Source organism: Uranotaenia lowii, chromosome 2 (assembly GCF_029784155.1).
Source record: "Uranotaenia lowii strain MFRU-FL chromosome 2, ASM2978415v1, whole genome shotgun sequence".
In the NCBI taxonomy this organism is placed as follows: Eukaryota; Metazoa; Arthropoda; class Insecta; order Diptera; family Culicidae; genus Uranotaenia; species Uranotaenia lowii.
Genome location: NC_073692.1, coordinates 31,874,636 through 31,897,458, shown reverse-complemented (window position 1 = coordinate 31,897,458; position 22,823 = coordinate 31,874,636). Strand labels below are relative to the sequence as shown.

The 22,823-nt window shown below is 34.7% G+C and overlaps 1 protein-coding gene across 1 annotated transcript; it reads right to left on the bottom strand.

Moving 5' to 3' along the window:
- Window positions 1–21,501: 21,501 nt before the first annotated feature.
- Window positions 21,502–22,159, bottom strand: LOC129749047 (uncharacterized). Its single transcript, XM_055743872.1, has 2 exons — window positions 22,019–22,159; window positions 21,502–21,957 (listed from the first exon to the last, which is right to left on the bottom strand). Exons 1-2 carry the CDS (start codon window positions 22,022–22,024, stop codon window positions 21,598–21,600), a joined length of 366 nt encoding a protein of 121 aa, XP_055599847.1. The 5' UTR covers window positions 22,025–22,159; the 3' UTR covers window positions 21,502–21,597.
- Between the last annotated feature and the right edge of the window lie 664 nt (window positions 22,160–22,823).

The following is a 22,823-nucleotide window of genomic DNA, read 5'->3' as shown; positions in this document are numbered from 1 at the left end:
TATCTTGTGTTTTACTTCGTTGAACAAAACTGGGAAAATTTATCAATTTTTGTTCTAAAAGCTTTCTAGTGTTACCAGTGACGGATCCCGAGTTTGGCTGTATTGTGGAACAAATTGTTTCATCGGATGTCGCTTTTGCTTGAATAGTTTCTGTTAAATCTTCACATGATTGAATAAACCGACTCGTAGCTTTTTTTTTCTTTTTGAAATATTTTTTATTTTTCACTTTTAATACTAGGTTTTTCAAAACCTTAAATCAATGTAGTTTTAACACAGATGAAGTTTTAACCATTTTTTGAAAAAAAAAAAATAAAATCTTAACCACATATCAAGATAGAATAGTCTTTTTTCCTGCTGAATCTGACCAATCTTCCTAATCAAGGTTGTGTTAATTTTTGGAAACGAGACTGGGATGATATGTATGAATCATGATTTTCGGGTCCCAGCATTAAAAATGATGAATCAAGTCATTAAAAACGTTGCTGCGAATTATAATTCCAACTAACGTAAGTAAAAGGTCGTAAAAATCGTTGCTCGAAGTCGGATTAAAAGGTTTAAATCGGATATGATTGAAAGTACGCCATTTATCTATATTATCAACAGCAGATTTAGCTCTATAATTCGGGTTCGGGAATTTCCGGGAATTTTTTATCGTTTCCCGGGAATTCTTGGGAATGGCACTCTAATCTTTAATCATAAGAAATAATGCATTTTTAATTGATTAATTAATTGAATATATTGTCAAATTTATAGAAGTTGTTTAGAGAAAAAAATAACATCATGATGATTCACATAAAATTCACTGATATAATTAAAAGTTTATTAAAATTGTAAAGCCCTGTTTTACTTTAACAGATACTTATAGATAGATACCTATAAAAGGGGGGTCTAGATTAAATAATTTGTGATTTCACCATGATCGACAACTAAACATTTTTGTAAAAATGACGAAAATAAGTCATCAATTCGGCTTTTTTATCCACACCAGATTTATCCTGATATTTATATTCAAGGTTTCCTGAATTTAAAAAAAAATGTTAGCAACCCTGCCAAAGATGCCAATGTGCCTGATTTTTCAAGATAGGACTGATTTTTTGAGGCTGAGCCTGACATCCTGATAAGCCATTGAATTTCCCTGATTTTTTTTAACCCTCATCCGCATTAGATTTCATTACCCTAATCAGCACTTGTGGTGTCAATTTGACACCACAAGCTCAAATCGTTATAACTTTTGGCGTGTTCAACCGATTTAAACATAACTTATATCAATAAAAATCTTGTAATGTCAGTATAATATGTATAGAACATTATGTATAGCTAAAGTTATTAGTTTTCTCGTTATTCAGCATGAAAGAAAAAAAATCCGAAAAAACATGCCTCACGAAAACTGCTGTAGTTCATATATTACACGTCCAAAAAAATATTTGCCTTATGCATATGAAAGCTGAAGTTAATGCCTACATCATGAAGACAAGAACTATTTTTTAAATTTTTTTTTAATGAAATGGTCACAAAAAGTTCAAAAAAAAGGTCTAAAAAACCTACTTTTCATTCGATTGCTAGTAAATACTGTTTGAGCGATGGTAGAGTTTTAGAAAAAACATGACAACAAACCTTATTAAAATTCTAACATTTTGCTGTATTTAGATTTTTGATGCAACAAAAATTGAATTTACTGGAATTTTTCAAAGTTCACTACTTTGCGCAATTTTTTTACAAATTGAAATTTCATCTGTTTTTGCGATCCACCGTCAGGTTGTACCCGGATTTTCAGTGCTTTTACTTTGTTTGGACCAATCAAAAGTATATTCATTGGAAAGCTAATTTAATCTACATTCTAGTGAGGTGCAACAAATCACGCTGTGAGATTTCACAAAAATATGAAAATTATAAACGTAAAATCATTTCTGAATTTCTAGAACTACAAGAACCGCGTCCAGCAAAACGTGTTTGTTTGCTCTCCGAGTAGGTACGGTGGGTGGTGATTTGGGCAGAGAGCGAAGCCGACAGACAAAGAAATGTACGACACGCATCGTCTGTCAACTTTTTGTGACCATTTCATTAAAAAAAAATTTAAAAAATATTTCTTGTCTTCATGATGTAGGCATTAACTTCAGCTTTCATATGCATAAGGCAAATATTTTTTTGGACGTGTAGTATATGAACTACAGCAGTTTTCGTGAGGCATGTTTTTTCGGATTTTTTTCTTTCATGCTGAATAACGAGAAAACTTGTAACTTTAGCTGTATATAATATTCTAAACATATTTTACTGACATTACAAGGTTTCTATTGATATAAGTTTTATATGAAGTTCATAATAATTCAAACGACTTAAATAGATTTTACTTTTGTGGTGTCAAAATGACACCAAAAGTCGGAAAAGGGAGTTTTTTTGTCCAGGCTTCCAGGGTGCGTCCATAAAAAAAGTAAACATGCAATATTGAAGAACTTTTGAATTCATTTAGGGTCCCCGAAGAAATTTTTGTATTTTGAATCTTCTGAAAAAAGTTACAAGCCTTCAAACTTACAATGGTGTCAAAATGACACCCTAATGCGGATGAGGGTTAAATTAGCCTGATTTCGCTTGATTTTTACGAATGTGATGAAAAATGGGTTGTAAGGAACAGCATTAGACACCATTGCTGAAGAGAAAATGTGGATCGATGACCAAAAAAGGGCCTTTTTTAGCAAATTTTCTGTTACTTCGAAGTATCCTGATTTTGTAAAACCAGTCCCTGAATTTTGAAAAAAAAGTGTTGGCAACCCTGATCACCACCCATTGACTCGGAATTTTAGCCGAGCGAGCACATGGCCGATTACTTCGGTCTTACCGCCACTTACGGTCAATTTGTGAAGCGATTAGTGCTGCTCAAGCTTCCGAGTAGACTGGTGACGGTCGATTCCATCACGTTCATAGTGGTGTAATTGACTAACGCGCTTTGTACTGCAGCTAAGGGGCCGTCCATAAATGATGTCACGAGTTAGGGGGGGAGGGAGGGTTTCGATTTTTGTGACAATTTGTGACATGGGGGACCTCCAATTTTTATTGATTGTGAACAAAAAGTCTGAAACCATATTTTGAGCGTTGATTCAGCCAAAAAAAATTTACTTTTAATTTTTTGTTTTAAATTTTGATTATTCGATTTTGATTTTCTTTTCAGTCAAAGTGTCTGTATTGGTGTGTTTTCGGTCTTCGGCTGCTCGGCTGCTAGGCAGATCCAGGAAACCATAGATGCCACACCTAGTGATTTTTCGGTATTCATACTCATATTTGGGAAAATATCTATCCAAGAATATATACTGAATATCGATTTTTGGCAAAACCTACCGATTTCATACCGATTTTTGAAAATTTCGTTCTGATCGATTTTTTTTTTAAAATATAACTATAACTTTTGTTTTGCTTCTTTTTTTTAATCTTGAACCAATATAATTCTAGTGCCTATTTAGCTAGCAAGTCTCAGAGTATTCGAAAGCGTCTTTGTTTTCTATGCCAACTCTCTAGAGATCGAATTTTGATTATCCAATAACATGGTAGATTAGGGAGTATAGCAGTTTAAGACATAAAAAGATCATGTCTTGAAGTTGTAAGTTAAAAATTTATGAATGTAGGACAAATGTATGCTCTTGATAAAAAGCACAAGTCCACAAAATAAAAAAAAACTCCGATGTTTTTAGATAACTTTTAAAAACTGATTAAAAATTCTTTTAAAATTTGTGCGCTGTTTCGGCAAAGCTCTAAAACGTTTCAAATATTTAAAAAATAAAGAGTTTCACACAACAATCAACATTCCCGGAGACCACGAGTAATTTTGATTTTAAAAAAAAGTTATGGAAGTTTTGTTATCGTTATTCTTTTCTACACTGCAGAAAAAATCAATAAGTCAAATTGTTTCGCAGTCTTCAACAAAGTTGTTAAATGATTCAAGCTTTATAATATCATATAGATACTCAATAATTTTCTTGAATGATGTGAGGAATAGCTGTAATCTTATCTATTCCAAATTTTAAAAATTGTAGAAATTAATTTTTTTTAACGTTGCATTTCTGAAACAAGAACATCAAGGCAAGATCCGGATCCATTAATGTATAATAATAAATTGATTCAAAATCAGCACCAAAAACTCTGTTCCCCTGTGCAGTATTCATGAAAAGACTAAATGATATTAATAGTGTTTAGAGTGAGTAACACAATAAAGTAGCAGTGGACTGTCTTTTTAACAAAAAATATTATGTTTTAAATCGCGTTATCAGCAAAATAGAATTTTTTAAATAAATATTATTTCAATAAAAATGGTTTTAAAAGTTCGAAAAAAAATCGGTATTTGTACCGATTTTTGAAATTTTCATACCAAATACCGATTTTTTCGGACTTGAAAATACCGATTTCAATGTGGCATCGCTGCCGGGAACGTTATACAATCCGTGTGGAACCAGAGTATTTGAATTATAGGGTACCGTAATCATGCGTGAACGTACCCCCACGCCGGGAATGATGACGTAGTTGTTATGAGATTCTTCATACATTCCATAGGAATAAAAAATAAATCTTCGTTTTTCGTCATTTGGATACAAAAGTTCAGTAATTAGTGTTAAAGAACTAAAGTTAGTGTTAAAACAATTGATTACAGTATGAAATGTATTGAATAAAGAGCTTGGAATCATTCCAAAACTCGAATAAGAAAATAGTTACGATAAAAGATGATTTATCGATTTCATATTATACTGTTAACGAACTCAAAATTTGCGTTTTAAATGATTCATTAGAACTATTAAATGTGTCCTCATGCGATATTTTCAATTTTTAAGCTAAGAATTTGCTTAGAAATAATTCCGAGTAATAACAATTTCCCCGAATAATTAGACGTTTCCGCGGTAAATTTGCATTTTATGCAGAACCGCAAACCAAACCGTGTTTTTTAAAGAAGCTCATAAATCAGAGAAGTTGAATTTATGAATTTGAGGACAGTAGCATACAAGTTACTGGCATAAATAATAATTTTTATGGAAAAACTGAAGAATTCGGTACAATGCTTGCTTCTTTTCATAACAACTACGTCATCATTCTGGAAATCTGCCAACCAATATGGCGGATGAGGTAACCTGTTATTTCGAAGAACTTTGGTGTGGAACACATCTCTCAGATTTGAGCTTTTTTTGACAGATTTGAGCTTTTTCTTTCAGATTTGAGCTTTCATCTCCTATGCTCTCAAGGCAAAAAAGGTTAAATCTGAGGAAAGAAAAGCTTAAAAACGAGATTCACCAAGACTTATTTAAAAGATGTTGGTCACACAATACATAGACAAATCGTGAAACGTTGCCGGGATCTGGCTCTATTATGCGCCACCTAAGCGAATCGCTGATTTGTTATGTATTCCACATACAAGTTGTGTAAAAAATGATTGTAATCGTTGGAGAAAAGTGTTTTCTACAAATGCCTATGATTTTTTATATCTCAAGCTCCTATTGTTGTTTGAAAAACTAGATTTTTAAAAACTATATTCAAAGCCACAGAACAAAACTGTGTTGCAAATGCGCGGCGGCAGCAGATCCCGGCAACGTTTCATGATTTGTCTATGTATCGTGTGACCAGGCTACCGAAAAGCTTTGCTATGAAAGCTTTTTTCTTGCCAAACAAACTGTCTCGGTTTTCCTTACCACTCGGTTCGCTGCTGTACCGTCGGTAACGAATCGAAACGCTTCGGCAACATCGCACACGTGCGAGAACCCAGGCTGTATCTGAACAATCGGCTCAAAGCATGCGTTGCCGAAAATGTTGTGCTTTAAGCTGTAGCGAACCCAACCGACAGTTCGGCTTTCATCCCTTCATGCCTCCTGTTTCGAAAATAATTTCATCCTAACTGTCGGCTGCAGGGCGTGACAGTTTTGGGCAGGACTGTCACGGGTGACTGTCGTGCCCATATCGTACCCATGCCCAATCGTATGCACTGCTGCTCGGTTCGAGCCATCTATTCGCACCGTGCAGTAGCATACGATCGACGCGTACCGCGATGTGTGGTGCCGGTGCAGGTGAGGCGAAAAGAGAAGGGGAGGGTGATCACCACCCGTAGTAGCTTCAAGCAAAAGGAAAATTCATACGTTTGTTCGAAATTAACTCGGCTCGAGCGAATCTCGGCTACAGTCGGACGCAGTAAGTAGTACTGTCATGCGAAGTTCAACGCATTGAAAACTGTCACGAAGATATTCCCAAAACTGTCACGAAGCTTAAAAAACTTTCATACCCACGAACAAACTCTCGCATGAGGTAAAACAAGGCATCGCTGTACATCGCACGACCGCTTCTTTTAAAACTGTTGGGGAAGAAATATTCGGGAAGCTTTCATCGAGATGCATGTGCGACATTTGCAAGAATACTGTCGTTCACCAGTACTTTTCGGAAGCCTGCGTGAGACCAACATCTTTTAAATAAGTCTTGACAAATCTCGTTTTTAAGCTTTTTTTCCTCAGATTTAAGCTTTTTTGCCTTGAAAGCATAGGAGATGAAAACTCAAATCTGAAGAAAAAAGTTAAAATTTTTCAAAAAAAAGCTTAAATCTGAGAGATATGCTCCACACGGATTGTATTACGTTGCCGAGATCTGAATAGAGCATGCTCCCCTGCAAGTATCTGCTGGGCCCTAGCGTGTGTGGTCCTCAGAAAATCCAAGGATGAAAATATTAGGGATTCTAACAGTAAATTTCCCCTCAAAAAGTCACCTCCGGTTTTACAACTAACTCGGTAAATGCTTCTGTGATGTTCAACATACGCTCGCCTGAACTCAAATGCCTTTTTTCCGGGCACAGTTCTTCATCGTCTCCTTTCTGGCTTTTCGCCTTTTTTGCATCAGGGGCGAGACGAGATATTAAGTCTGTAGTCGACTTCACGGCGAAGGCGAGACGAATACCCACTAAGAATGGACTGTTATCTTACCCCACATCCATGGTTGGTCCGCACTTCTCAAATCAGATAGTGCGCTGTGTAAATCGCACCGTTATCTTCTACGATTTGTAGAGCACCACACTTCCTTCCGAAATGCTCTACACTCGTTTCCTAGTACAACCGAAGCCGAGTGCCGAGCAAAACCGGTGCCCCAATAGCAACGCTACTGTGTGAGAAGGAGAAATCCCGAAACACACAACTGAAGTGCGATTTTTTTCTTCTCTTCCTACCACAGTAGGCAAACAAACAGCACGAAACGATATTGCTTCTTCTTCTTCCCTTTCTTGTTGGGAACGAACCAAACCTATTGACTTGCTTTAGCGCTGCTCCCCTACACTTAATGTGATGATTTTTTTTCTCTTGCTCTCACCCTGGCGAAGCCTTCTCTGCTCCTAGATCGGGTGTGCGCCTGGCGTTCTTACAGAGCAGGGCAAGTGTTTCAGAACGAGAAGTTCACTGAGTTGCACTTTTCAAGCCGCTCGGGGAGGAATGGACAACCATGCCCACATCCATCCCAACTGTTATACATTTTTATATTTACAACATTAAAACTACAAAGTCAAAATCAACCAAATAATTAAAAGGCCAAGTTGGACCATAGTGGTCTTAGGCATAAGTCGTGTAATAGCCAAATAAAAAAAAATAATTAAAAGAAAAACAAAATAGTAAAACAACAATAACAAACAAAATAGTACTGAGGCGGGTTCAAGTCCTGTCGGTGAGGCGTTGTATCATTTTCGAGAAATTCATGATATTTACGGCTTATGTTCTTCCTTTACTTTGACCCTCACGTTTCTCTAAAATTTTCCATCACCTTGAAAATGTTCTGCTTTCCAACATTAATTATGTGTTTTCCAAAATATTTACGTCCCGGAAATAACGTCTTTTCTTGATGTCAGTTAAAATTGTATTCGAAATTACGTTTTTTCCGACTTCGTATCAAAAAGTAAATTTTTTACTGTTTTGAAGAAAAAACCCAAAAAAATAAAACCGATACTAACTAATGAAGAAGCTAACCTGCGAAAGGATGAAAATCTCTCCGATAGAAACATAAAAAAAAAAACTACAAGTGATCAAATTTTGCTGCTACCTATTCGTTGCACCAGCAGCAGACAAGCTGATCTTAAGGTCAATGTCGAGGACTTGCAACGGGTGTCTCGGAACTGAACTGAAACTGTAAATCTTGCGGTGCGATGCGTGTTTTTTTCACGCATAAAACCGGATTGGATCGCGTTAAAAAGAAGGAAAAAATATATATAAACTCGCATGCAACAGTTGTCTCGACCAGGTTGAGCTGTCAGTTGGGGCACCCCTCGCCAAACTTGTCGTGATCTTTTGTTTTTCATACATCATGAGCTTGATTTTGGATTCGGTTGCAGTTAAGGTTTTTTTTTGCTCTCTTTTTTGTCGTGTGTATCTCAAGAAACTTAACAAGTTTGCGGTTGTCATGCGTCGTCGATTGGCTTGGGTTCACTTATTTTAAGACTGTTGCAGTCGATGTTGTTAACGATATTTGGTTGGAGTTCGAGTTTTCACTTTCCGTCAGCTGTGGTTGGTTGATCGATGGTTTTTTTTCCACCTCCGTGGGTTCGAAAGTGTCATTCGGCCAAGTTCACGAACTTGACTTGGGAGAGTTTTGATTGCGTTTGACACTGGGAGGTTGATACTGGAAGGTGTTTTCCAATACATAATTAATTAGATGCTAATATCGGTCAGTATTCAAAACTTTAAGGGAGCATTGCATATTTTTCAAATTTAATCAACAAAATTTTGGAATAAAATCGAAATTTGAGAATGTACAACCTTTACAAAATGTGACCGTCAGTTAGAATTTGCATGTTAACAATTAATCCAAAACTTGTTCAACATCGGATTACAAAATTTAACACGTTTCTGCTTGACCGTAGCCGTTATTTCTGTTCACCATTGGGCGTAAAAACTAATTTATCATCCAAACCCATAACTATATCAGGTTAGCGCAAAACTCACGGAGGGTTTGCTTTAAGGGAACAATCTTAGACCAGCGCTATTAGTATATTTTCGAATGGACAGACACGATGGAGGGAAAAAATATTATCTTTTCTCGATTTGACGTACGACCAAAGTATTTGTACCCACAAGCCTAGATGGCTTGACCAAACTATTCTTATACGCCTTCGATCGAAGTCATTCTCAAGCTCAAATAAGGAAATCGAACTGATACCTCATATACCTACAATTTGCTAGTTTGACTTTGGCTCCAGTCTTGGTACATTCATACAAGTGATCCAGATCATGAAACACTACTCAACCTGCCACATTCCAGGCAATGTCAACGACTACGAGGTGCCGTAAATGGATTTCGAGGGGTGGTTTACATATTAAGTCACGTTTTTTTTTAAAAAAAAAAAGATTGACCTTTGTAAAAATAATTAAAAAAAAAACTCATTAAAACAATCCTGAATCGGACAGATAAAAACATGGAGTATTTTATGGACATCTCCTTCAAGTAATCGATAAGAATAGTCCAAACTGGATGTTTTGGTTCTTATACTAAGAAAATCACTCTTGTTTTTATGAGTATTGACTAACATAGGGTGACTAAATTCAAATTTAAAATAAAACTTATTCTTTTATGAGTTTTTTTTTTCAAAAGCTATTGAATCCACTAAACCTGACAAAATAATCAATTAATGACATTCGATTTTCGACGGGCACTTTTCTAGTCACCCTAATGTGTCGGCAAGTGTTGACCGTGGTCAGTTCCCTTTTTATTTTTTTGATGCACTTCAGAACAAGTTTAAACCAACCGATGGGGGCTTTGGGCGTTAACTTAGCTTGGCTAAAGTCACCGCTGCTGGGGTGCCGGAATTTGATTTATTCACTGGAGTTGAACCGAAAAGCCGAGGAGACGTTTATTGGGCAGCCTTTTTTCTGTATCTCTTTTTTATTTATTTCGACTAAATTTAAGCGGACCACCGATCACATATCTTTCTACAACTGGAACATTAGTCGGAAAGGTCGCTTGCTTGAGTACATACTTCGTGGGTTTTAAAATTGTGCGGATCGGAAGGTAGGATCAAGTATATGGTTTGCGCATGCAGGGGGAACTAATTGCTCAAGCAGCAGTGTCAGTGCTCAGTGTAGGCTGACTGCCTTTCCGGCAGATCAGGAATGTGTATCGAAATGGGAATTGATTGCTTTTTTCGGGCATACGGTTGACACATGCGGGCGTAAATGAATTTAAGAAAAATAGAGCTCCAGGTGGGAATTTTATTATTTAGCGAAGCAATCAACACTAATTTGTTGTAAAACATGACTTAAATTTAAGGCTTCTATATTTGTATAATTTTTCAAGTTGACTCTAGTCTGGTATACCATTTTGAACCGATAGAAGAAATCAATGTGTTGATTATGAAATCAAGGATCAAATATTGTCATTGATTTTTAAAAATTCAAAAATCACATTCTCAATATTCAATAAACCTTATAATCAGAGCACAGTTACAACACAGTAACAATCCACATAAATCAATTCTCATCTTACAGCTCAGTCGGCAAATCAGTTGCTTCCTAAGCCGAAGTCCGGGAGTTCTAGTTGTCAATAACTGTCCGCCAACTGCAACGTTGATATAAAGTCACTTGAAATAAAAAAAAGGTGTGAGGCCAAATTATATCGTTTCTGTATGAAAACCACGTTTTTTAAATGTTTTAAAGTAAAAAATAATTTAAGTAATTAAATTTGTAAAAATTACATTTTTTTGTAGGAATTTAGGGGCTCCCAAGCGTAAAACTTCTACTGGCAGTCCAACTTTCTTATCTTCCTTTTAACATTTAACCATTATTTAACGTGAAACCTCTAAAACCCAATTGTTGCCTTTAGAAGCGTTTTTTCGGGATTCAAAGCTTAATTTGGGATCACAACTTTAAAATGCGTTTTCTTGCTTTTAAAAGCGTTTTTCTTTTTTGGGATTCTAAATTTAATTGGGGATCACAACTTTAAAATGCATTTTCCGTCTTTCATATGCATTTTTTTCGGGATTCTAAGCTCAATTAGTGATAACAACTTTATAGTGCGTTTTCTGACCTTTAAAAGCGTTTGTTCGGGATTCTGAGCTCAATTTTGGATCACAACCTTAAGATGCGTTTTCTGGCTTTTAAAAGCGTTTTGTTTTTGGATTCTCAGCTCAATTTGGGATCACTACTTTAAAATGCGTTTTCTGGCCTTCTAAAGCGTTTTTTTGGGATTCTAAGCTCAATTTAGGATGACAACTTTAAAATGTATTTGCTAGCCTTTAAAGCGTTTTTTTCGGGATTCTCAGCACAATTTGGGATGAACAACTATGGGCCAAACAGCGCTTTTGTCGGAATCTTAAAACTTTTAATCGTTTTTCTGCGAATTTCGACTTTGAGGTTTCGTCGAAATATGTTCCGAAGGAAAATATTAGACGTGTCCAGAACTGTGTTGAGTGGATTTTAATTTTGATAAGTTATTTAGGATTAAGTTATCATTTGGATCAACATGTGATTGATTTTTTATAGCTTAGCTTAGCTTAGCTTGGTTGATTACTCATATCCACCTTAAATCATTGAACTTGAAATGCTGTGAGGAGATATGATCATTCATCAATAATTAAAAGAAAGGTAAACTTCAGATAACATGTTTAATTAGACTTTGGTCAACTTACGCATTTCGAATTCTATGATCGCTGGCGTGGCTAAGCAGAACAAGTTCTACCTCGCCAATGGTTGCTACTCCGTGATTGATCGAGGCCATCAATTTTGTGCAAGGGCCAAAAGAATGGTGCTTGGGATTAGCAGTTCATTCACAATGCACAAAACTCATGCTCTCCCTTTAAAAAATGATCAATAACGACGCCGGCCACGTCCTAGTAGTCAATAAGGGATGAAGGAAGGATTGTTAGTTGGATACTTCATAGGATCTATTAACAACCTTTTGTCCCTTTATATTCCAAAAAATAATTTGGAAAAATTCAGAAACAAAGGTAAGTCAAAATCACCTACTATAGAAACCGTCTATACGTCTGCGAATCTATATTGAAATATCCAAGGAAAGGGTTGTGTTAGTAAGGGAAAGGTTATTGATCAGGATCCATTTTGGTGAATGGTGCGATCGAGTTTTCCTACACCTCCTGTGCTCCTAGATATTTCCTAAGGAAATTCCTATTTCAGTCTTTGAGGCATTAATAAGATGTAAAATATTTTAAAATTTTCTGTAAGCTAACTTGTTTTCCTAGCTGTTATTCCTGTTGCATCAATGTATTTTCAAAAACGATATTTTAGGGTAAAAATACTTCTATAAAATTTCAAAGAAGGAGATATATATACACTGCCGGCCAAAAGTTTGGGATCACCCGCTAAAAAACATGCAAATTTTGATCGTTCATATCTCAGCCGTCTTAGGACATATTGCAAATCTTCTGAACTCATTTGAAAGATAATGAGCAATAGCTATTTCGGAGTTATTTTGCCCAGAAATAATGTTTTAGTTTTGCACCTAAAACTTAACCTAAAGTTAGAGCATTTTCGAAAAAACGCACTCAATATTTAAAGCCGATCATCTCGCGATAGGGTAGACCAAATTTCAAAATTTGAGTTGCATTAGAATCCTTATTCTATACTTCTCAAAACACAATCAAAAAATGTTGTGCAAAAATTTAAGAATGTACTTTAAATTAATAAAATAGACACTTAAGTTATCGTCCAAAAGTTTGGGATCACCCCTTGTATGGTGTATCGACCAAAAGTTTGGGATCATTTTTTCAAAACATGCAAATTTATCTCATTCATATCTTTCTCATCTAACATCGTATTGCAGATCTGAAGGGTGCATTTGAAAGCTTGGGAATTGTTGTTTTTTCATAAATTCATTAAAAAATTATATTTTAAATCCATAACCATAAAAAATTCACAATCATAAGTGTGAATTTTCAAAAAACAATTAATTTCAAGTCAATTGTTTATGGTTATCACTTTAGAATATAATTTTTGTATTAATTTATGGAAAAACAACAATTCCTAAGCTTTCAAATGCACCCTTTAGATCTGCAATACGATGTTAGATGAGAAAGATATGAATGAGATAAATTTGCATGTTTTTGGCGAATACACCATAATAAGGGGTGATCCCAAACTTTTGGACGATAACTCAAGTGTCCATTTTATTAATTAAAAGTACATTCTTAAATTTTTGCACAAATTTTTTTGATTGTATTTTGAGAAGTATAGAATAAGGATTCTAATGCATCTCAAATTTTGAAATTTGGTCCACCCTATCGCGAGATGATCGGCTTTGAATATTGAGTGCGTTTTTTTGAAAATGCTCTAACTTTAGGTTAAGTTTTAGGTGCAAAACTAAAACATTATTTATGGGCAAAATACCTCCGATATAGCTATTGCTCATTATCTTTCAAATGAGATCAGAAGATTTGCAATATGTCCTAAGACGGCTGAGATATGAACGATCAAAATTTGCATGTTTTTAGGCGGGTGATCCCAAACTTTTGGCCGGCAGTGTATATATATATATATATATATATATATATATATATATATATATATATATATATATATATATATATATATATATATATATATATATATATATATATATATATATATATATATATATATATATATATATATATATATATATATATATATATATATATATATATATATATATATATATATATATATATATATATATATATATATATATATATATATATAGATGTATATAGATTGATAAGGAGATACTTAAATATTAAAGCTTAGTTAACGAATTAGGTGATTCTTTTTTTTGGTTTGTTTTACTTTATCAATTTATTATGTAAGTTGTGATAATTTAATAAGATCGTTTTTGGAAACTCATCAACGAAATTCAACTCTTTGCCTCATATCGATGTACCTTAACAAAGGTCGATCCATTTGTTTCTGTTAAATGATTCATTTCTTGATTAATTTGTTATATTTTATAATTGTATGACAAGAATGCCTACTCAGAATTTGGCAGCAAAATATTCCTGTTCAACATTACTTGTGAAAAAGTTTCTTTACAAATTGGCAGTTGATAACTTTAATTTCATTTCTGTCATTTAAAAGGATTGTCAGTTCTATCATTTAAAAAACTCAATCAACTCATTAAAAAAAAAACCAAAAAAACCCCGTCATCCAGCAACAGAAAAATCTGGACTAATTAACGGGAGCCTTCTTGTTGTGGTTAATTGAATTGAATCCTTATCTTCCTTATTCGATTCAGTCATGGTACCTGATTTTGTTATTCAAGAGAATTTCTTTTTTTTTCCTTTTTTTTTTTTTTTTCCTATGGGAATTCCGGCTTGCAGTCTTTTTTTAAGCAAAAACGATTTTTGTTTTTATAAATCCAACGTTTTAATCCGTTTTGGATCTTCTTCAGGGACTGAAAATGTATTTTTATAAAGTATTTTACCGATTACAAATATGTGAAATTTACCTAAAAAGTTTCGTTTTCTTGTTGAGGTCGACTCGGCTGGTCGTTTTGAAGCTGTCTTTTAATCTGTTTTTTAAATGTTTCCGAATTAAATCGTGTTTTGTTATAACAAAGGTGTTGTGTTTAACTTACTGTGAATAATTTTTCATGGATAAAATCCGTTTGTCTGGTGTTTGGGACCTAGGATACATAAAAACGGATTACCCAATAGCAAAACTTCGACAACAAACTGCACTCTTGGACCACGAGATAGCTATGAACCACCTGTTCGACATTGATGGAGTTCGGATCATCGACAGGGGAGACAACCAAGGAAAATTACGAATGCTGGAAAGCTGCCACATTAAAACAACAAAAAATGCCATAAACATTAAAAAAGACACTGAAAACATCCACCCTACATATTCTAACATTTTCAAAACTATACAATCAATAAACGAAGATCCAAAACACAGAAAACAAAATAAAAAACACCACCCAAAACAAAACACACAACAAGCTGACATTTAACAACAACAAAACAAAAAGTGAAAAGTGAAGACTGTGCATATTCTGATGCTGAGGAAAAACTATCCCAAAAACACCAGACAAACGGATTTTATCCATGAAAAATTATTCACAGTAAGTTAAACACAACACCTTTGTTATAACAAAACACGATTTAATTCGGAAACATTTAAAAAACAGGGGTGAAATTATGAATCCTTTTCGATTCGAGTTACCCGTTTCGAGTTGAACTCGAATTGAATTAGAATCAGTATTACGAATCTCGTTCGAGTTCTAAATTTTAACGTATTAGATTTCGAGCAAATCGGGTAGTAGATCATCTCGAAACGTTCCATCCGAATCGAGATCGGTAATGCCAAAGTTGGTCGAATCGAACGAAACTCGATTGTTTCGAGTTTCATAATCCCACCCCAGATTAAAAGACAGCTTCAAAACGACCAGCCGAGTCGACCTCAACAAGAAAACGAAACTTTTTAGGTAAATTTCACATATTTGTAATCGGTAAAATACTTTATAAAAATACATTTTCAGTCCCTGAAGAAGATCCAAAACGGATTGAAACGTTGGATTTATAAAAACAAAAATCGTTTTTGCTTAAAAAAGACTGCAAGCCGGAATTCCCATAGGAAAAACAATATATTCAGTCGATCCCCATACACAAAAAAATCAAGAGAATTTCTTGAGCAGAAACATTAATTGCCCCCGCTTAAAAACATCACATTTCACAACCTTTAATTATGCAATATATAAACCTTTTCTAACCTGTTAATTTCACCCTGATCAAACCTTGCAGAGAGAAATGAAGCTCTTCCCAATCTTTCGTGGCAAATCCTCAGGGAAAAAGTGTGATCAGAAAATCTTCTCCCTGAACGATGCATTTAATGTTCGCATCGTCTCGGGCGGCGATTTTGTTTTTTTATGTAGTTTGCTACTGCCTCCGTGCCAGTGGAAAATATACTAAAACGCTAGACTAAAAATAAAAGATAATAGTATTTAGCTTTGTGCTATCAGCTTTTCTTATGGAGAGCGTTCCGGGAGGGAAATCGTCCAATTCAGGGATCGGGAACCTAACTGGCAAGAATATCAAGGTTCGATAGTCCCAAATTCCTCCATCATTCCCTTGAAGAAAATACAGTCCAGTTCCGTCAAGTTCCATGTTGATGCAATTACTTTTGTACGGTATCACGATTGTTCCTCAAAAATCTTGAAATTTCCGGAGCCTCTCAATTGAATTCCAGCAGTAAAAGTTTACGATATTTTAGTAAATTGAAATCCTGATATCAAAATAACAGAATACTTCAGGAAAGTTTTACATGTGACATCGAAAAAACATGGAGAGAATACTTAGCTTTTATCCTTTCTAGAGACCCGATAATGGTTAACTTCGCTTCATCCGGAGGTCCGAATTCTGCCAAATGGAAAAGCCAGGACAGAACTCTGAGAAGAATGAACATTGGCATGGTGTTGAGCTTGGGCATCAAGTTGAAGCAGCTGAAGAAATTATGCTTGATTCTAACTTCACGCTTTACTTTTTCACGAATTTTCCAATTTTCCGCTACCTATTAAATTTGGCAGGAGCAAAAATTTTTCACTTCCTATCCAAGCAACGCCTACTCTGAATCCTCCATGTGATTGATTTTTTATACAAATAAACAAATAAACAACTTTAAAATGCGTGTTCTGGCCTTTGAAAGCGTTTTTTTTTCGGGATTCTGAGCTCAATTTGGGATCACAACTTTAAAAAGCATTTGCTGACCTTTAGAAGCATTTTATCGGGATTCAAAGCCTTATTTGGGATCACCATTTCAAAATGCGTTTTCTGGCCTTTTGAAAAGTGTTTTTCAAGAGTCTCAGCTTCATTTGGGATCATATTTTTAAAATGCGTTTTCTGGCTTTTAGAAGCGTTTTTTCGGGATTCTAAGTTCAACTTGGAACACAACTTGGAAATCCGTTTCCTGGCCTCTAGAAAAGTGTTTTCGAGATTATGAGTTTAATTGGGGATCTCATTTTTAAAATGCTTTTTCTGGCCAATCAGAAGCGTTTTTTCAGGATTCTGAGCTTAATTTGGTTTCACAACTTTCAAATGCATTTTTTGGCCTTTGAAAGCGTTTTTTTCGGATTCTGAGCTTAATTTGGGATCACAACTTTAAAATTCGTTTTCTGGCCTTTAGAAAAGTTTTTTCGGGATCCTAAGCTAAGTTTGGGATCAAATTTTTCAAATCTTTTTTCTGGCCTTTAGAAAAGATTTATTCCAGAATTCTGAGCATTATTTGGGATCACAACTTTAAAATGGGTTTTCTGGCTTTTAGAAGCGTTTTTTCCAGGGTTTTGAGCTTCATTTGAGATCACATCTTTAAAATGCGTGTTCTGGCCATTAAAAGCGTTTTTTTTTCTGGATTCTGAGCTCAATTTGGGATCAAAACTTTAAAATGACTTTTCTGACCTTTAATAGCGTTTTTTCGGGATTTTGAGCTTTATTGGGGATCAAATTTTCAAAATGCGTTTTCTGGCCTTTAGAAGCGTTTTTTTTTAGGATTCTTAGCTAAATTTGGGATCACAACTTTAAAATGCGTGTTCTGGCCACTAGAAGCGTTTTTTTCAGGATTCGGAGCTTAACCCTCAAAAGCCGTTCGGGTCAATATGACCCGAAGCGCACATTTCAAACATCTTTATCATCATTCCAATATACTGATGAACTGGTAGTTTTGACAGACCAAGTATGTTCTATGAAAATAATGGTCAAATTAACGCCAAAAAACTAAAATTTGAGTTTTTAAAATCGGTTCATTGAGAAATGAAATACAGCTAAGCAAAGCCAAAACTGGATGTCGTTTTTTTAAAGTAAGACTTTTTTCTACCGGAAGATCTGTCATAGCAGTAAAAACTTTCATTGGACCCCAACATATCTATACATTGTCGGATAGATGGATTCTTGGCAATTTCAAATATCAATGAAAAAAAATAAATACAGAAAAGCTGTCAGAAGTTATGAGTATTTTAAAAATAAAATTGATTTTTCGGATTTTTAACTTTCTGAACCAGTTTCTGAAAACCTGGTAATACATATCGACTTTATTTTGAAATGTTGAGTAATTAGAATAAATTACCTACACAATGAATATAATATCATCAAAATCGGTTAACATTTAAAGCCAGGAGAACGAAATCAAATTACAACTCATATTTCCCCGAAACGGATATTTAGCGAACGGCTTTGGAAGGTTAATTTGGTTTCACAGCTTTCAAATACATTTTCTAGCCTTTGAAAGCGTTTTTTTCGGATTCTGAGCTTAATTTGGGATCACAACTTTAAAATCTGTTTTCTGGCCTATAGAAAAGTTTTTTCGGGATTCTAAACTAAGTTTGGGATAAATTTTTTCAAATCTGTTTTCTGGCCTTTATAATAGTTTTTTTTCCAGGATACTGAGCATAATTTGGGATCACAACTTTAAAATGGGTTTTCTGGCTTTTAGAAGCGTTTTTTTTTCAGGATTCAGAGCTTAATTTGAAATCATAACTTTTAAATGCGTTTTCTAGCCTTAAGAGGAGTTTTTTCAGGATTTTGAACTTAACTTAAGATCACAACCCTAAAATGCGAGTTCTGGCCTTTGAAAGCGTTTTTTCGGGATTCTGAGCAAAATTTGGGACCACAACTTTAAAATGCGTGTTCTGGCCTTAAGAAGCGTTTTTTTTTTGCAGGATTCGGAGCTTAATTTGGTTTCATAACTTTCAAACATATTTTCTGGCCTTTGAAAGCGTTTTTTCGGATTCTTGGCTTAATTTGGGATCACAACTTTAAAACTCGTTTTCTAGCCTTTAGAAAAGTTTTTTCGGGATTCTAAGCTAAGTTTGGGATCAAATTTTTCAAATCTGTTTTCTGGTCTTAAGAAAAGTTTTTTTTTCCAGGATTCTGAGCATAATTTGGGATCACAACTTTGAAATGGGTTTTCTGGCTTTTAGAAGCGTTTTTTTTATCAGAATTCTGAGCTTAATTTGAGAACAACACAACTTTAAAATGCGTTTTCTAGCCTTAAGAGGCGTTTTTCAGGATTCTGAACTCAATTTGAGATCACACCATTAAAATGCTCGTTCTGGCCTTTGAAAGCGTTTTTTTCGGGATTTAGAGCTAAATTTGAGATCAATATTTTAAAATGCATTTTTTGACCTCTAAAAGCGTTTTTTCTGACCTTAATTAGGGATCACAACTTTAAAATGCGTGTTCTGGCGTTTGAAAGCGTTTTTTCGGGATTCTGAGCTCATTTTGGGATCACATTTTTAAAATGCGTTTTCTGGCCACTAGAAGCGTTTTTTGAGGTTCTAATCTCAATTTGGGATCACAACTTTAAAATGCATTTTCTGACCTTTAAAAACGTTTTTCGGGATGCTGAGCTTTATTTGAGATCACAGCTCTAAAATGCGTTTACTGGCCTTTAGAAGTGTTTGATATTTTAAAAAAACCAGAAATCGCTTGTAATGCATATCATTTTCATCAAGATGAAGATTTGCACTATTTTTATCCAACGATGCAGTTAATCTATAATATTTAATATTCAAGTATAAAGGCACAACATCTTTATACTCCATGAGAATCTACTAAAAAAATACATATAAATATGACACATTTTAAAATGTCTCGTCTTTTTTCTCAAAATGATCCGCTTATTTTGAAAACCATCTGGCAAGCAGAGTTTAATAACGATAACAGTAAACACCGTCTGAAAGCGGGTTTTAATAAAGTAACAAATTGAAAACAAGAAGTTAAATTTTAGGCTGAGTAGAATGTCATTCATTCGTCAGTCAAAGCTGAATAAGCATTATAGAGCCTGTTTCATGGAACTTTTGGTAACTTGGGTTATCATTCAAAAAATTCAGTCGAATCCCCAGTGTTTAAAACTGTTAAAAGCTACATCGGGGAACATTCAACTTCAACATTGTCATTCGACAATTTTTGAAAATTTAATTGAAAATAATATAACTTTTTTATATCTGACATCGGAAAAGGGCGTTCAAATTTGTTTTATATTTAAAATTTTAGTTTATTTAGAATCTATGAAAAAGACTTCAAAACTATTTGTTTTCATTAATGTTGATTGATTGTTGTTTAAAAATCTATTAAAGTTTGGTATTTCCATAGAACTGTAAAAAAAATCAACGAGAAAACTTATGTAACTTTTACTCAGCTTATAGACTAGTAAAAAATGCTCGCAGTTTTTGAGAAAGTTGATAATTGTATCAAACACTTCATTTCCAATGCCTTTGTAACATTTTAAAGTTTGATAAAAATGCAGAAATTTTTCAACTCCCGAAAATCATTAAAATTCAGCATTTAATTCAGAATATCAGTAATTTATCCTTCAATTCATTTTTTTTATTATTATTTCTAGAAATCGCTTTGAACAATTTTAAATATTGTGCCCTTCAAAGAATGAAAAAAAAAATTTTAGTTTTAACATTTTTGTTTCCAATTTGTTACAATTATCAATAAACGATTAGCATTTAATTTCATTCGTTTCGGAAAAAATAAGCTTTTAAAATAAGATATTTCCATATTTTAGTTCCAAATTAAACATTGATTTTGAAATAAAACTATTGGACCACAATTCACAATGAGAAATTAATTTCAAAATTGATAAAAACAACAACGAATCACTATTCTGAATAATATAACAGTATATCAGTGTCTTCAAATCTTAATCTCAAAATCAAATGTCAAAGCTCAAGAAAAATAGACAATTGTTAAAAAATTTCTTAAAATTTTCTTCTATTCAACAGAAAATGTACCTATGATTTTTCATTTATAAAATGACATTTATAAATTCCTTAATGAGCTCGTAGAAATTTTTTTCTGGTATTCAAAATATGAAAATGATCTTTTGAAATTATTGATTCGCAGATTGAAGTTGTATCAAAGAATATAAAAAAAAAGTTCAAATAGGAAATAAGTTAAAAAAAATTTAATTTTCATCTCTAATTTTGAAATTTTTCATATCAGTCAGCTCCTCCAGAGGAGACTCAAGAATCACGCCTGCTTTAGAACATGAAACCTGCTTTAAAACATGAAACAAACAGATTCATTATTATAGTCCTGAATCAGGATTCGAATCTAAGCTTTCAAATTGAATTTCAGTTATAATTATCAAACAGGATTAGATTTTGAGTTCTGCATTTCCAAATCCTGCTTCAGAAGCTTATTTCTCGTTCAAAGAAAACTTCGTTGCTCTAAATAAAGTAGAACGATGTCGTCACAAAATACCTCATAAACCTCAGTTCTAAATTTTTAAATTGTGTGACATTTAAAATCAAAAACCAAATTATAACAAGTATCCGATTTTGAACTTTATACCATTTTTTTTATTTAAAAAACCCCTCTCTAAAATGCCTCAAAAACATCTCTTGAATTTTATTAAAAACTTAACTACCTATTCAACCGAAAATTTTGGAATCCAAAAAAGAAACAATTTGACACATTCTCCCTCAATAATCTAAATTGAATAAATGTTTTCTTCAATCATTACAGTTCTGATCTGAGTGATATTTAATAAAATTTTGGGAAAATTCTCAATATAAAAAAATCTCAAGATCTGCGTTGCTTAAACCATTGAATTTATTCATTTTGGAAACCAGAAAGTTTTTTGCCAATTTTTGAAGCAAGGTTTAATTTTCACAGCCGCTCTCGCCTTACAGATTGAGCTGCTGCTGCGAGAGTTCGTGACCCGGAAGTGGAGCCTCGTGGATGGCACCCTGGTTGGCGGCCAGATAGCGAGCTTCCTTCTTCAACAGCAGAGCTGGAGCCGCGTTGTAAGCGATGGGAGCAGCGTAGGGATAATAAGCAGCAGGATAGCCGTAAGCGTAAGGATACGCTCCATAGGCGTAGGACAGCGCCGGGAACTCGGTGATCTTTGCCGGGTCAGCCCGATTGCCCTGGACGATGGTGGTGTGACCCGCAGAGTAGGCCAACGGAGCTCCACTGTACAGGAGCGGGGCAAATCCGGCCTCGGCAACAACGGCAAGTCCGATCATGACTACAGCGGCGATGCACTAAAGAAATGAAGAGGGTTAGAGATTTTTTCGTTCACACTATGGCATATTCTAAACTTACCTTCATGATTGCTGAATTGTAGAAGATATTCTTACGAAAGATAGAACAGTTCTGTAAAGTCTCGATGAATCTACCCCATTTTTATACAGAAACCGAAAAACAATGACTCCCATCCAGAACGCATATCCTGATCCCAGGTGATCAAAAGTGACTTCAGCTCAATTGACACTTCTTCATTAAGCCAAACAAAAAAAAGTACCCGAACAAGATGACCATAAAAATTATAAGAAATATTAAAGACTTCCCGGTACGACCCGATCTAGATCATTCAACATCTCGCATCCCTCGAAAGGCTACACGGTAGTTCAGGGAATAGTCCCACGCCAATTTACACAGCGGTTCTGGTTCTTCTTGCTCTATTTTGTAACACAACAAAACACACCTCCCGCCGGGCCCGCAAGAAATTATTGCAGCAAATCCTCGCCCATCAAGAAAGTGCAAGAGCGTCCATTGAACTTCCCCAGAACCCTCAGCCGCCCAGCTGTTGAATGAATCGATATGGAGTTACCCTTTGGGGCGGAAGATTGCCGATGCCGATAAAGCTGCATTCAGGGCAGCATCGAGCCCAGATGGCGAAAATCCGGTTTGTTGAAACTGATGCTGCGTTTGCTTTATTTACACAATTATCTATAGGTAGGTATCGGCAAAACGGCTAGGAAAGTGCAGAAGAAGGCACAACTTGAACCTACTTATAAGCTTACGGCAGATAGACTCCTCTTCCAACGACGACGACGTCTCGGGTATCAGAATCTAGAATTTGCCGTCGTAATTCTCTAAAACGATGACGTAGGGCGGCGAGCATCGA